Raw genomic sequence first — 14,519 nt, forward strand, 5'->3', positions numbered from 1 at the left:
GATTTTATAATGGGTGTGTGTGTGGTCGTTAGGTGTGAGCTAGAGTGACACACTCTAGCAAGATCCAGCAAAATAATCAGAAAAACTTCTAAACAAACTCTTCTCCTGCCCACAATTTCCAACCTACAGAGACAATTTTTACATCAAAATGTTGCCATGGTTGTCGTCTAACCCTGTGTGTGTTTGTCATGTTCATATGACTTGTAGTTTTTCTTAAAATCACCTCAAAGCACAGAGAACTCTGGTCACAGTCTCAATTCACTCCCATGTTAAAATGTCTGCTTTGGAGTTGTGGAAAATCAAGATGAGGGTGATTTTAAAACTGTGATTTCTCTGTCAATTCACGCCCGTTTGTCACAGAGATGGGAGCTGCTGAAAGCCTCCTGGCGCTCACAAACCAAAAATTTTATCTCTATCATCAACCGTTCTTGAGATATGACAACTTTAAAACATGCTGTTTTCTCTGTGAGAATGGGAAACAGAGGGGATTGTGAATCTCTCTCTCTCCCTCTCTCCTGTCACTCCAGCAGTTTGCCCCGCCCCCTCCTCTGCCGGCCCTGATTACACACACCTGCTGACAATTAAGCCATGTGGACTATAAAAACTCCCTGTTCCCCTGTTTCAGTGCCAGTGTGTTTTCGTCCATGCCTGATCACCATAGCGCCTCGTCACAGCCCCAGAATCCTCAAGTTTTTGATCCTCTTGGTGAGCGATGCTTTATTTTGTAAGTTTTCTTATCATAGCCTGTTAGCTGATACCTTAGTTAAGATTTATAGCTTTTGTTTTCCTCCTTGGGAGAGATTTTTTGTTTGTTAATTTTCACAGCCTTTTAGGAACTCCAATCACTAGGCTTGTGACTTACCTTTTATTAGTTAGATCCAATCATTTAGATTGCGTTTTGTTTTTTATCTCATTCTTAGTTGGGTAAGGATCGCCAATCATTAGGATTGTGCTTTTGAGTTAGCTTTTGTTTTGAAGTGTTTAGAGCCGTGTTTTCCTCCGTTTGGAGAGTTTTCTGTCTAAGTTTTACATGATAGCCTTAGTCCGAGTATGTTTCCTCTTCGGAGTGATTTTTTTGTTCCGCGTTTATAGTTCCACAACGTTTCTCTTGTAGAGCGTTGCGCTCGCAATTTGTTATAGGTTTTCATAGCCACGCTTTTGTTTTTCCTCAGTAAAGAGGACCTGCCTTGAGAATTGTTTACGAGTGCCAATAAAGACAATTAAAAGGCCTCTGCGTCTGAGTCCTCTCTGATCCGTCTTGTTATCTCCTCTAAAACTTGGTGTTTTTAAAGGGTGAGTCCACCAAAATACCACTCTGTCTAAATGCTTTTAAAGGTTCAATCCACATTTTTAGATTTTATAACGCAGGTGTTCGGAAGGGGGAGGGGGCATCAGGGAGTGGGAGGGGTTTATGAGTTATTCTCTTTCAAAGGGTGATTCCACCAAAATACCACTCAATCCTTTACCAGCACAAGTCCTGCACGCGAAGACACATGCCGCAAGAACTGCAGGCACACTCGAAATTTCGGCACGGAATTGCGGAAATCTAGTTCCGTTTCCTCTTCCGCCCGTATTTTGGTGCTTAACTAGTCCCACAGTTTTGAGAAAACCCCCACAAAACATGCGGCTTGATCGGGTATGGTGTACTATGACTTTTCTAAGCATTTCGAGTAACCATGGCGACAAAGATAGCAAAAGACTGCAAATAATTTCCATACACATGAATGGGAAACTTCTGGGCTTGTGAATCTCTCTCTCTCTCCTTTAAAACTTGGTGTTTTAAAAGGTGATTCCACCAAAATACCACTTTGTCCAAATACTTCAAGTTTGAAGGTTCAATCCACCCAAATGTTACTCCTTTACCGGCAAAAGTCCTGCACCCGACGACATCGGCAGCAAGAACAGCAGGCACGCTCGAAATTGCACCGCAGAATTTTTTTTTGTTTTCTCTATTAGGTTTGGTGTGGGAGAGTGAGAGTGAGAGGTTGACTGATGGAAAAATCTGTCAACAACTATGAGATAAAAACATTCATGGACCTAAATAACACCTACATTGTCAGATTAAAGCACAAATAAATTCATTTTGAAAAACCCCGGGTGCATTTTTTTTGTGACTTTTGTGAACATTCACTTACTGAGCAGGATGACGACACAGAGCAAAATGGCCACCAGGGCTCCCGTGCTGAGTCCCGCCCTCGCTGTAAGCGCCTCGGCATTGCACAGCTTCATGTTTCCGTCACGATCGCAGGTGCACACGCGCACAGTCAGCGTGTTGGTGCTGCTCTGCATCGGGAACTCGCCGTCAGAAATGACCACAGGTACGTGGTAGACGCTCTTCTGCAGGCTGTTGTAGTTGTTCCTCCTTGTGAGGATCCAGGCTGTGTTGTCTAAAAAAATAAAAACTGTTACTGTCCAGTGATCAATTCTGTATTTATATGACAGATATACATATATGTAGGACATTGTACCTTTGTTATCACGGACAGAGAAGTTTGCCTTCCCAGCAGCCTCCTGTGCAAGACTGAAGAAGAAGCGGTGTCCTCCGAGTGGCTCGTCAGGATCAGTGGCACTCACAGTTTGTATCCTCTAAAAAAAAAACCAGGAAGACACACATGAGAAACGCAATATACTTTCACATCGAGTCCAAAATGATCCAAAAAAGTCATAGTATAGTATGTGGTCCAAAATGAGACAAAAAAGTCATAGTATAGTATGTTGTCCAAAATCGGTAAAAATAGTCATAGTATAGTATGTGGTCCAAGATAAGACAAAAAAGCCATAGTATAGTATGTGGTCCAAAATGAGACAAAAATAGTCATAGTATAGTATGTGCTCCATAATCACTCAAGAAAGTCATAGTATAGTATGTGGTCCAAAATCCTTCAAAAAAGTCATAGTATAGTATGTGGTCCAAAATCGGTCAAAATAGTCATAGTATAGTATGTGCTCCATAATCACTCAAGAAAGTCATAGTATAGTATGTGGTCCAAAATCAGTCAAAAATGTTATAGTATAGTATGTCGTCCAAAATGAGACAAAAATAGTCATAGCATAGTATGTGGTCCAAAATCGGTCAAAATAGTCATAGTATAGTATGTGCTCCATAATCACTCAAGAAAGTAATAGTATAGTATGTGGTCCAAAATCCTTCAAAAAAGTCATAGTATAGTATGTGGTCCAAAATCGGTCAAAATAGTCATAGTATAGTATGTGCTCCATAATCACTCAAGAAAGTCATAGTATAGTATGTGGTCCAAAATCAGTCAAAAATGTTATAGTATAGTATGTCGTCCAAAATGAGACAAAAATAGTCATAGCATAGTATGTGGTCCAAAATCGGTCAAAATAGTCATAGTATAGTATGTGGTCCAAAATCGATCAAAATAGTCATAGTATAGTATGTGGTCCAAAATGAGACAAAATAGTCATAGTATAGTATGTGGTCCAAAATCACTCAAAAAGTCATAGTATAGTATGTGCTCCATAATCACTCAAGAAAGTAATAGTATAGTATGTGGTCCAAAATCAGTCAAAAATGTTATAGTATAGTATGTGGTCCAAAATCAGTCAAAAATGTTATAGTATAGTATGTCGTCCAAAATGAGACAAAATAGTTATAGTATAGTATGTGGTCCAAAATCACTCAAAAAAGTCATAGTATAGTATGTGGTCCAAAATCGGTCAAAATAGTCATAGTAAAGTATGTGGTCCAAAATCGATCAAAATAGTCATAGTATAGTATGTGGTCCAAAATCACTCCAAAAAGTCATAGTATAGTATGTCGTCCAAAATGAGACAAAAATAGTCATAGTATAGTAAGTGGTCCAAAATGAGACAAAAAAGTCATAGTATAGTATGTGGTCCAAAATGAGTCAAAAAAGTCATAGTATAGTATGTCGTCCAAAATGAGACAAAAATAGTCACAGTATAGTATGTGCTCCATAATCACTCAAAAAAGTCATAGTATAGTATGTGGTCCAAAATCGGTCAAAATAGTCATAGTATAGTATGTGGTCCAAAATGAGACAAAAAAGTCATAGTATAGTATGTCGTCCAAAATCGGTCAAAATAGTCATAGTATAGTATGTGGTCCAAAATCGGTCAAAATAGTCATAGTATAGTATGTGGTCCAAAATGAGACAAAAAAGTCATAGTATAGTATGTCGTCCAAAATCGGTCAAAAAAGTCATAGTATAGTATGTCGTCCAAAATGAGACAAAAATAGTCATAGCCTAGTATGTGGTCCAAAATCCCTCAAAGTCATAGTATAGTATGTGCTCCATAATCACTCAAGAAAGTCATAGTATAGTATGTGGTCCAAAATGAGACAAAATAGTCATAGTATAGTATGTGGTCCAAAATCAGTCAGAAATGTTATAGTATAGTATGTCGTCCAAAATGAGACAAAAATAGTCATAGCCTAGTATGTGGTCCAAAATCCCTCAAAGTCATAGTATAGTATGTGGTCCAAAATCACTCAAAAAAGTCATAGTATAGTATGTCGTCCAAAATCGGTCAAAATAGTCATAGTATAGTATGTGGTCCAAGATAAGACAAAAAAGCCATTGTATAGTATGTCGTCCAAAATGAGACAAAAATAGTCATAGTATAGTATGTGCTCCATAATCACTCAAGAAAGTCATAGTATAGTATGTGGTCCAAAATGAGACAAAATAGTCATAGTATAGTATGTGGTCCAAAATCACTCAAAAAAGTCATAGCATATAGCATGTGGTCCAAAATCGGTCAAGAAAGTCATAGTATAGTATGTGGTCCAAAATGAGTCAAAAAGTCATAGTATAGTATGTGGTCCAAAATAACTCAAAATAGTCATAGTATAGTATGTGGTCCAAAATGAGACAAAAAAGTCATAGTATAGTATGTCGTCCAAAATCGGTCAAAATAGTCATAGTATAGTATGTGGTCCAAAATCGGTCAAAATAGTCATAGTATAGTATGTGGTCCAAAATGAGACAAAAAAGTCATAGTATAGTATGTCGTCCAAAATCGGTCAAAATAGTCATAGTATAGTATGTGGTCCAAAATCGGTCAAAATAGTCATAGTATAGTATGTGGTCCAAAATGAGACAAAAAAGTCATAGTATAGTATGTCGTCCAAAATCGGTCAAAAAAGTCATAGTATAGTATGTGGTCCAAAATCGGTCAAAATAGTCATAGTAAAGTATGTGGTCCAAAATCGATCAAAATAGTCATAGTATAGTATGTGGTCCAAAATCACTCAAGAAAGTCATAGTATAGTATGCGGTCCAAAATCGGTCAAAATAGTCATAGTATAGTATGTCGTCCAAAATGAGACAAAAATAGTCATAGCCTAGTATGTGGTCCAAAATCCCTCAAAGTCATAGTATAGTATGTGCTCCATAATCACTCAAGAAAGTCATAGTATAGTATGTGGTCCAAAATGAGACAAAATAGTCATAGTATAGTATGTGGTCCAAAATCAGTCAGAAATGTTATAGTATAGTATGTCGTCCAAAATGAGACAAAAATAGTCATAACCTAGTATGTGGTCCAAAATCCCTCAAAGTCATAGTATAGTATGTGGTCCAAAATCACTCAAAATAGTCATAGTATAGTATGTGGTCCAAAATGAGACAAAAAAGTCATAGTATAGTATGTCGTCCAAAATCGGTCAAAATAGTCATAGTATAGTATGTGGTCCAAAATCGGTCAAAATAGTCATAGTATAGTATGTGGTCCAAAATGAGACAAAAAAGTCATAGTATAGTATGTCGTCCAAAATCGGTCAAAATAGTCATAGTATAGTATGTGGTCCAAAATCGGTCAAAATAGTCATAGTATAGTATGTGGTCCAAAATGAGACAAAAAAGTCATAGTATAGTATGTCGTCCAAAATCGGTCAAAAAAGTCATAGTATAGTATGTGGTCCAAAATCGGTCAAAATAGTCATAGTAAAGTATGTGGTCCAAAATCGATCAAAATAGTCATAGTATAGTATGTGGTCCAAAATCACTCAAGAAAGTCATAGTATAGTATGCGGTCCAAAATCGGTCAAAATAGTCATAGTATAGTATGTCGTCCAAAATGAGACAAAAATAGTCATAGCCTAGTATGTGGTCCAAAATCCCTCAAAGTCATAGTATAGTATGTGCTCCATAATCACTCAAGAAAGTCATAGTATAGTATGTGGTCCAAAATGAGACAAAATAGTCATAGTATAGTATGTGGTCCAAGATAAGACAAAAAAGCCATAGTATAGTATGTCGTCCAAAATGAGACAAAAATAGTCATAGTATAGTATGTGCTCCATAATCACTCAAGAAAGTCATAGTATAGTATGTGGTCCAAAATGAGACAAAATAGTCATAGTATAGTATGTGGTCCAAAATCACTCAAAAAAGTCATAGCATATAGCATGTGGTCCAAAATCGGTCAAGAAAGTCATAGTATAGTATGTGGTCCAAAATCGGTCAAAATAGTCATAGTATAGTATGTGGTCCAAAATGAGTCAAAAAAGTCATAGTATAGTATGTGGTCCAAAATAACTCAAAATAGTCATAGTATAGTATGTGGTCCAAAATGAGACAAAAAAGTCATAGTATAGTATGTCGTCCAAAATCGGTCAAAATAGTCATAGTATAGTATGTGGTCCAAAATCGGTCAAAATAGTCATAGTATAGTATGTGGTCCAAAATGAGACAAAAAAGTCATAGTATAGTATGTCGTCCAAAATCGGTCAAAAAAGTCATAGTATAGTATGTGGTCCAAAATGAGACAAAATAGTCATAGTATAGTATGTGGTCCAAAATCACTCCAAAAAGTCATAGTATAGTATGTCGTCCAAAATCGCTCAAGAAAGTCATAGTATAGTATGTCGTCCAAAATCGGTCAAAATAGTCATAGTATAGTATGTGGTCCAAAATGAGACAAAAAAGTCATAGTATAGTATGTCGTCTAAAATCGGTCAAAATAGTCATAGTATAGTATGTGGTCCAAAATGAGACAAAAAAGTCATAGTATAGTATGTCGTCTAAAATCGGTCAAAATAGTCATAGTATAGTATGTGGTCCAAGATAAGACACAAAGCCATAGTATAGTATGTCGTCCAAAATGAGACAAAAATAGTCATAGTATAGTATGTGGTCCAAGATAAGACAAAAAAGCCATAGTATAGTATGTCGTCCAAAATGAGACAAAAATAGTCACAGTATAGTATATGCTCCATAATCGCTCAAAAAAGTCATAGTATAGTATGTGGTCCAAAATCGGTCAAAAAAGTCATAGTATAGTATGTCGTCCAAAATCGGTCAAAAATAGTCATAGTATAGTATGTCGTCCAAAATCGGTCAAAATAGTCATAGTAGAGTATGTGGTCCAAAATGAGACAAAAAAGTCATAGTATAGTATGTGGTCAAAAATCACTCAAAAAAGTCATAGGATAGTATGTGGTCTAAAATCGGTCAAAATAGTCATAGTATAGTATATCGTCCAAAATCGGTCAAAATAGTCATAGTATAGTATGTCGTCCAAAATGAGACAAAAATAGTCATAGCATAGTATGTCGTCCAAAATCGCTCAAAAAAGTCATAGTATAGTATGTGGTCCAAAATCGGTCAAAATAGTCATAGTATAGTATGTGGTCCAAAATCGATCAAAATAGTCATAGTATAGTATGTGGTCCAAAATCACTTAAAAAAGTCATAGTATAGTATATCGTCCAAAATCGGTCAAAATAGTCATAGTATAGTATGTCGTCCAAAATGAGACAAAAAAGTCATAGTATAGTATGTGGTCCAAAATCACTCCAAAAAGTCATAGTATAGTATGTCGTCCAAAATCGGTCAAATTGTCATAGTATAGTATGTCATCCAAAATTAGACAAAAAAGTCATAGTATAGTATGTCGTCCAAAATCGGTCAAATTGTCATAGTATAGTATGTGCTCCAAAATCACTCAAGAAAGTCAAAGTACAGTATGTCGTCCAAAATGAGACAAAAATAGTCATAGCATAGTATGTCGTCCAAAATCGGTCAACATAGTCATAGTATAGTATGTGGTCCAAAATCGGACAAAATAGTCATAGTATAGTATGTGGTCCAAAATGAGACAAAATAGTCATAGTTTAGTATGTGGTCCAAAATGAGACAAAATAGTCATAGTATAGTATGTCGTCCAAAATCGGTCAAAATAGTCATTGTATACCATGGGGTCAAAAAATTAGACAAAAAAAGTCGTATTATAGTATGTGGTCCAAAATCCTTCAAAAAAGTCATAGTATAGTATGTGGTCCAAAATCACGTAAAAAAGTCATAGTATAGTATATCGTCCAAAATCGGTCAAAATAGTCATAGTATAGTATGTGGTCCAAAATGTGACAAAAAAGTCATAGTATATAGTATGTTGTCCAATATCGGTAAAAATAGTCATAGTATAGTATGTCGTCCAAAATCGGTCAAAATAGTCATAGTATAGCATGTGGTCCAAAATGAGACAAAAAAAGTCATATTATAGTATGTGGTCCAAAATCCTTCAAAAAAGTCATAGCATGGTATGTCGTCCAAAATCGCTCAATAAAGTCATAGTATAGTATGTGGTCCAAAATCAGTCAAAATAGTCATAGTATAGTATGTGTTCCAAAATCACTCAAGAAAGTCATAGTATAGTATGTGTTCCAAAATCACTCAAGAAAGTCATAGTATAGTATGTGGTCCAAAATCACTCAAAAAAGTCATAGTATAGTATGTGGTCCAAAATCGGTCAAAATAGTCATAGTATAGTATGTGGTCCAAAATGAGACAAAAAAGTCATAGTATAGTATGTGGTCCAAAATGAGACAAAATAGTCATAGTATAGTATGTCGTCCAAAATCGGTCAAAATAGTCATTGTATACCATGGGGTCAAAAAATTAGACAAAAAAAGTCGTATTATAGTATGTGGTCCAAAATCCTTCAAAAAAGTCATAGTATAGTATGTGGTCCAAAATCACGTAAAAAAGTCATAGTATAGTATATCGTCCAAAATCGGTCAAAATAGTCATAGTATAGTATGTGGTCCAAAATGTGACAAAAAAGTCATAGTATATAGTATGTTGTCCAATATCGGTCAAAAAAGTCATAGTATAGTATGTCGTCCAAAATCGGTCAAAAAAGTCATAGTATAGTATGTGGTCCAAAATGAGACAAAATAGTCATAGTATAGTATGTGGTCCAAAATCACTCCAAAAAGTCATATTATAGTATGTCGTCCAAAATCGGTCAACATAGTCATAGTATAGTATGTGGTCCAAAATCGGACAAAATAGTCATAGTATAGTATGTGGTCCAAAATGAGACAAAATAGTCATAGTATAGTATGTCGTCCAAAATCGCTCAAAAAGTCATAGTATAGCATGTTGTCCAAAATCGGTCAAAATAGTCATTGTATAGTATGTGGTCCAAAATCACTCCAAAAAGTCATAGTATAGTATGTCGTCCAAAATCAGTCAAATTGTCATAGTATAGTATGTCATCCAAAATTAGACAAAAAAGTCATAGTATAGTATGTCGTCCAAAATCGGTCAAATTGTCATAGTATAGTATGTGCTCCAAAATCACTCAAGAAAGTCAAAGTACAGTATGTCGTCCAAAATGAGACAAAAATAGTCATAGCATAGTATGTCGTCCAAAATCGGTCAACATAGTCATAGTATAGTATGTGGTCCAAAATCGGACAAAATAGTCATAGTATAGTATGTGGTCCAAAATGAGACAAAATAGTCATAGTATAGTATGTGGTCCAAAATGAGACAAAATAGTCATAGTATAGTATGTCGTCCAAAATCGGTCAAAATAGTCATTGTATACCATGGGGTCAAAAAATTAGACAAAAAAAGTCGTATTATAGTATGTGGTCCAAAATCCTCCAAAAAAGTCATAGTATAGTATGTGGTCCAAAATCACGTAAAAAAGTCATAGTATAGTATATCGTCCAAAATCGGTCAAAATAGTCATAGTATAGTATGTGGTCCAAAATGTGACAAAAAAGTCATAGTATATAGTATGTTGTCCAATATCGGTAAAAATAGTCATAGTATAGTATGTCGTCCAAAATCGGTCAAAATAGTCATAGTATAGCATGTGGTCCAAAATGAGACAAAAAAAGTCATATTATAGTATGTGGTCCAAAATCCTTCAAAAAAGTCATAGCATGGTATGTCGTCCAAAATCGCTCAATAAAGTCATAGTATAGTATGTGGTCCAAAATCAGTCAAAATAGTCATAGTATAGTATGTGTTCCAAAATCACTCAAGAAAGTCATAGTATAGTATGTGTTCCAAAATCACTCAAGAAAGTCATAGTATAGTATGTGGTCCAAAATCACTCAAAAAAGTCATAGTATAGTATGTGGTCCAAAATCGGTCAAAATAGTCATAGTATAGTATGTGGTCCAAAATGAGACAAAAAAGTCATAGTATAGTATGTCGTCCAAAATCGGTCAAAATAGTCATTGTATACCATGGGGTCAAAAAATTAGACAAAAAAAGTCGTATTATAGTATGTGGTCCAAAATCCTCCAAAAAAGTCATAGTATAGTATGTGGTCCAAAATCACGTAAAAAAGTCATAGTATAGTATATCGTCCAAAATCGGTCAAAATAGTCATAGTATAGTATGTGGTCCAAAATGTGACAAAAAAGTCATAGTATATAGTATGTTGTCCAATATCGGTAAAAATAGTCATAGTATAGTATGTCGTCCAAAATCGGTCAAAATAGTCATAGTATAGCATGTGGTCCAAAATGAGACAAAAAAAGTCATATTATAGTATGTGGTCCAAAATCCTTCAAAAAAGTCATAGCATGGTATGTCGTCCAAAATCGCTCAATAAAGTCATAGTATAGTATGTGGTCCAAAATCAGTCAAAATAGTCATAGTATAGTATGTGTTCCAAAATCACTCAAGAAAGTCATAGTATAGTATGTGTTCCAAAATCACTCAAGAAAGTCATAGTATAGTATGTGGTCCAAAATCACTCAAAAAAGTCATAGTATAGTATGTGGTCCAAAATCGGTCAAAATAGTCATAGTATAGTATGTGGTCCAAAATGAGACAAAAAAGTCATAGTATAGTATGTCGTCCAAAATCGGTCAAAATAGTCATAGTATAGTATGTGGTCCAAAATCGGTCAAAATAGTCATAGTATAGTATGTGGTCCAAAATGAGACAAAAAAGTCATAGTATAGTATGTCGTCCAAAATCGGTCAAAAAAGTCATAGTATAGTATGTGGTCCAAAATGAGACAAAATAGTCATAGTATAGTATGTGGTCCAAAATCACTCCAAAAAGTCATATTATAGTATGTCGTCCAAAATCGGTCAACATAGTCATAGTATAGTATGTGGTCCAAAATCGGACAAAATAGTCATAGTATAGTATGTGGTCCAAAATGAGACAAAATAGTCATAGTATAGTATGTCGTCCAAAATTGCTCAAAAAGTCATAGTATAGCATGTTGTCCAAAATCGGTCAAAATAGTCATAGTATAGTATGTGGTCCAAAATCACTCCAAAAAGTCATAGTATAGTATGTCGTCCAAAATCGGTCAAATTGTCATAGTATAGTATGTCATCCAAAATTAGACAAAAAAGTCATAGTATAGTATGTCGTCCAAAATCGGTCAAATTGTCATAGTATAGTATGTGCTCCAAAATCACTCAAGAAAGTCAAAGTACAGTATGTCGTCCAAAATGAGACAAAAATAGTCATAGCATAGTATGTCGTCCAAAATCGGTCAACATAGTCATAGTATAGTATGTGGTCCAAAATCGGACAAAATAGTCATAGTATAGTATGTGGTCCAAAATGAGACAAAATAGTCATAGTATAGTATGTGGTCCAAAATGAGACAAAATAGTCATAGTATAGTATGTCGTCCAAAATCGGTCAAAATAGTCATTGTATACCATGGGGTCAAAAAATTAGACAAAAAAAGTCGTATTATAGTATGTGGTCCAAAATCCTTCAAAAAAGTCATAGTATAGTATGTGGTCCAAAATCACGTAAAAAAGTCATAGTATAGTATATCGTCCAAAATCGGTCAAAATAGTCATAGTATAGTATGTGGTCCAAAATGTGACAAAAAAGTCATAGTATATAGTATGTTGCCCAATATCGGTAAAAATAGTCATAGTATAGTATGTCGTCCAAAATCGGTCAAAATAGTCATAGTATAGCATGTGGTCCAAAATGAGACAAAAAAAGTCATATTATAGTATGTGGTCCAAAATCCTTCAAAAAAGTCATAGCATGGTATGTCGTCCAAAATCGCTCAATAAAGTCATAGTATAGTATGTGGTCCAAAATCAGTCAAAATAGTCATAGTATAGTATGTGTTCCAAAATCACTCAAGAAAGTCATAGTATAGTATGTGTTCCAAAATCACTCAAGAAAGTCATAGTATAGTATGTGGTCCAAAATCACTCAAAAAAGTCATAGTATAGTATGTGGTCCAAAATCGGTCAAAATAGTCATAGTATAGTATGTGGTCCAAAATGAGACAAAAAAGTCATAGTATAGTATGTCGTCCAAAATCGGTCAAAAAAGTCATAGTATAGTATGTGGTCCAAAATGAGACAAAATAGTCATAGTATAGTATGTGGTCCAAAATCACTCCAAAAAGTCATATTATAGTATGTCGTCCAAAATCGGTCAACATAGTCATAGTATAGTATGTGGTCCAAAATCGGACAAAATAGTCATAGTATAGTATGTGGTCCAAAATGAGACAAAATAGTCATAGTATAGTATGTCGTCCAAAATCGCTCAAAAAGTCATAGTATAGCATGTTGTCCAAAATCGGTCAAAATAGTCATAGTATAGTATGTGGTCCAAAATCAGTCAAAAATGTTATAGTATAGTATGTCGTCCAAAATGAGACAAAAATAGTCATAGTATAGTATGTCGTCCAAAATCGCTCAAAAAAGTCATAGTATAGTATGTCGTCCAAAATCGGTCAAAATAGTCATAGTATAGTATGTGGTCCAAAATGAGACAAAAAAGTCATAGTATAGTATGTGGTCCAAAATCACTCAAAAAAGTCATAGTATAGTATGTCGTCCAAAATCACTCAAAATAGTCATAGTATAGTATGTGGTCCAAAATGAGACAAAAAAGTCATAGTATAGTATGTCGTCCAAAATCACTCAAAATAGTCATAGTATAGTATGTGGTCCAAAATGAGACAAAAAAGTCATAGTATAGTATGTGGTCCAAAATCACTCAAAAAAGTCATAGTATAGTATGTCGTCTAAAATCGGTCAAAATAGTCATAGTATAGTATGTGGTCCAAGAGAAGACAAAAAAGCCATAGTATAGTATGTCGTCCAAAATGAGACAAAAATAGTCATAGTATAGTATGTGGTCCAAGATAAGACAAAAAAGCCATAGTATAGTATGTCGTCCAAAATGAGACAAAAATAGTCACAGTATAGTATGTGCTCCATAATCACTCAAAAAAGTCATAGTATAGTATGTGGTCCAAAATCGGTCAAAAAAGTCATAGTATAGTATGTGGTCCAAAATCGATCAAAATAGTCATAGTATAGTATGTGGTCCAAAATCACTTAAAAAAGTCATAGTATAGTATATCGTCCAAAATCGGTCAAAATAGTCATAGTATAGTATGTGGTCCAAAATGAGACAAAAAAGTCATAGTATAGTATGTGGTCAAAAATCACTCAAAAAAGTCATAGGATAGTATGTGGTCTAAAATCGGTCAAAATAGTCATAGTATAGTATATCGTCCAAATTCGGTCAAAATAGTCATAGTATAGTATGTCGTCCAAAATGAGACAAAAATAGTCATAGCATAGTATGTCGTCCAAAATCGGTCAAAATAGTCATAGTATAGTATGTGGTCCAAAATCACTCAAGAAAGTCATTGTATAGTTAGTCGTCCAAAATCGGTCAAAATAGTCATAGTATAGTATGTGGTCCAAAATGAGACAAAAAAGTCATAGTATAGTATGTCGTCCAAAATGAGACAAAAAAGTCATAGATCCAAAATCACTCAAAAAAGTCATAGTATGTGGTCCAAAATGAGACAAAAAAGCCATAGTATAGTATGTCGTCCAAAATGAGACAAAAATAGTCATAGTATAGTATGTGCTCCATAATCACTCAAGAAAGTCATAGTATAGTATGTGGTCCAAAATCACTCAAAAAAGTCATAGTATAGTATGTCGTCTAAAATCGGTCAAAATAGTCATAGTATAGTATGTGGTCCAAGATAAGACAAAAAAGCCATAGTATAGTATGTGGTCCAAAATCGATCAAAATAGTCATAGTATAGTATGTGGTCCAAAATCACTTAAAAAAGTCATAGTATAGTATATCGTCCAAAATCGGTCAAAATAGTCATAGCATAGTATGTCGTCCAAAATGAGACAAAAAAGTCATAGTATAGTATGTGGTCCAAAATCACTCCAAAAAGTCATAGTATAGTATGTCGTCCAAAATCGGTCAAAAATAGTCATAGTATAGTATGTCGTCCAAAATCGG

At 34.7% G+C, this 14,519-nt stretch overlaps 1 protein-coding gene across 4 annotated transcripts in view; it reads right to left on the bottom strand.

Moving 5' to 3' along the window:
- The window catches only part of LOC131472318 (cadherin-6-like), a 113,255-nt gene that overhangs the window by 7,707 nt on the left and 91,029 nt on the right, over positions 1-14,519 (bottom strand). For 3 of the 4 annotated variants that reach the window (XM_058649358.1, XM_058649376.1, XM_058649366.1), the window contains exon 10: positions 2,136-2,586. In XM_058649358.1, the coding sequence (XP_058505341.1) occupies positions 2,136-2,586 (451 nt within the window). The remainder of the gene's footprint in view (positions 1-2,135; positions 2,587-14,519) is intronic. The other variant, XM_058649384.1, reaches the window with a different exon arrangement.

This window comes from Solea solea, chromosome 1 (assembly GCF_958295425.1).
Source record: "Solea solea chromosome 1, fSolSol10.1, whole genome shotgun sequence".
Taxonomy (NCBI): domain Eukaryota; kingdom Metazoa; phylum Chordata; class Actinopteri; order Pleuronectiformes; family Soleidae; genus Solea; species Solea solea.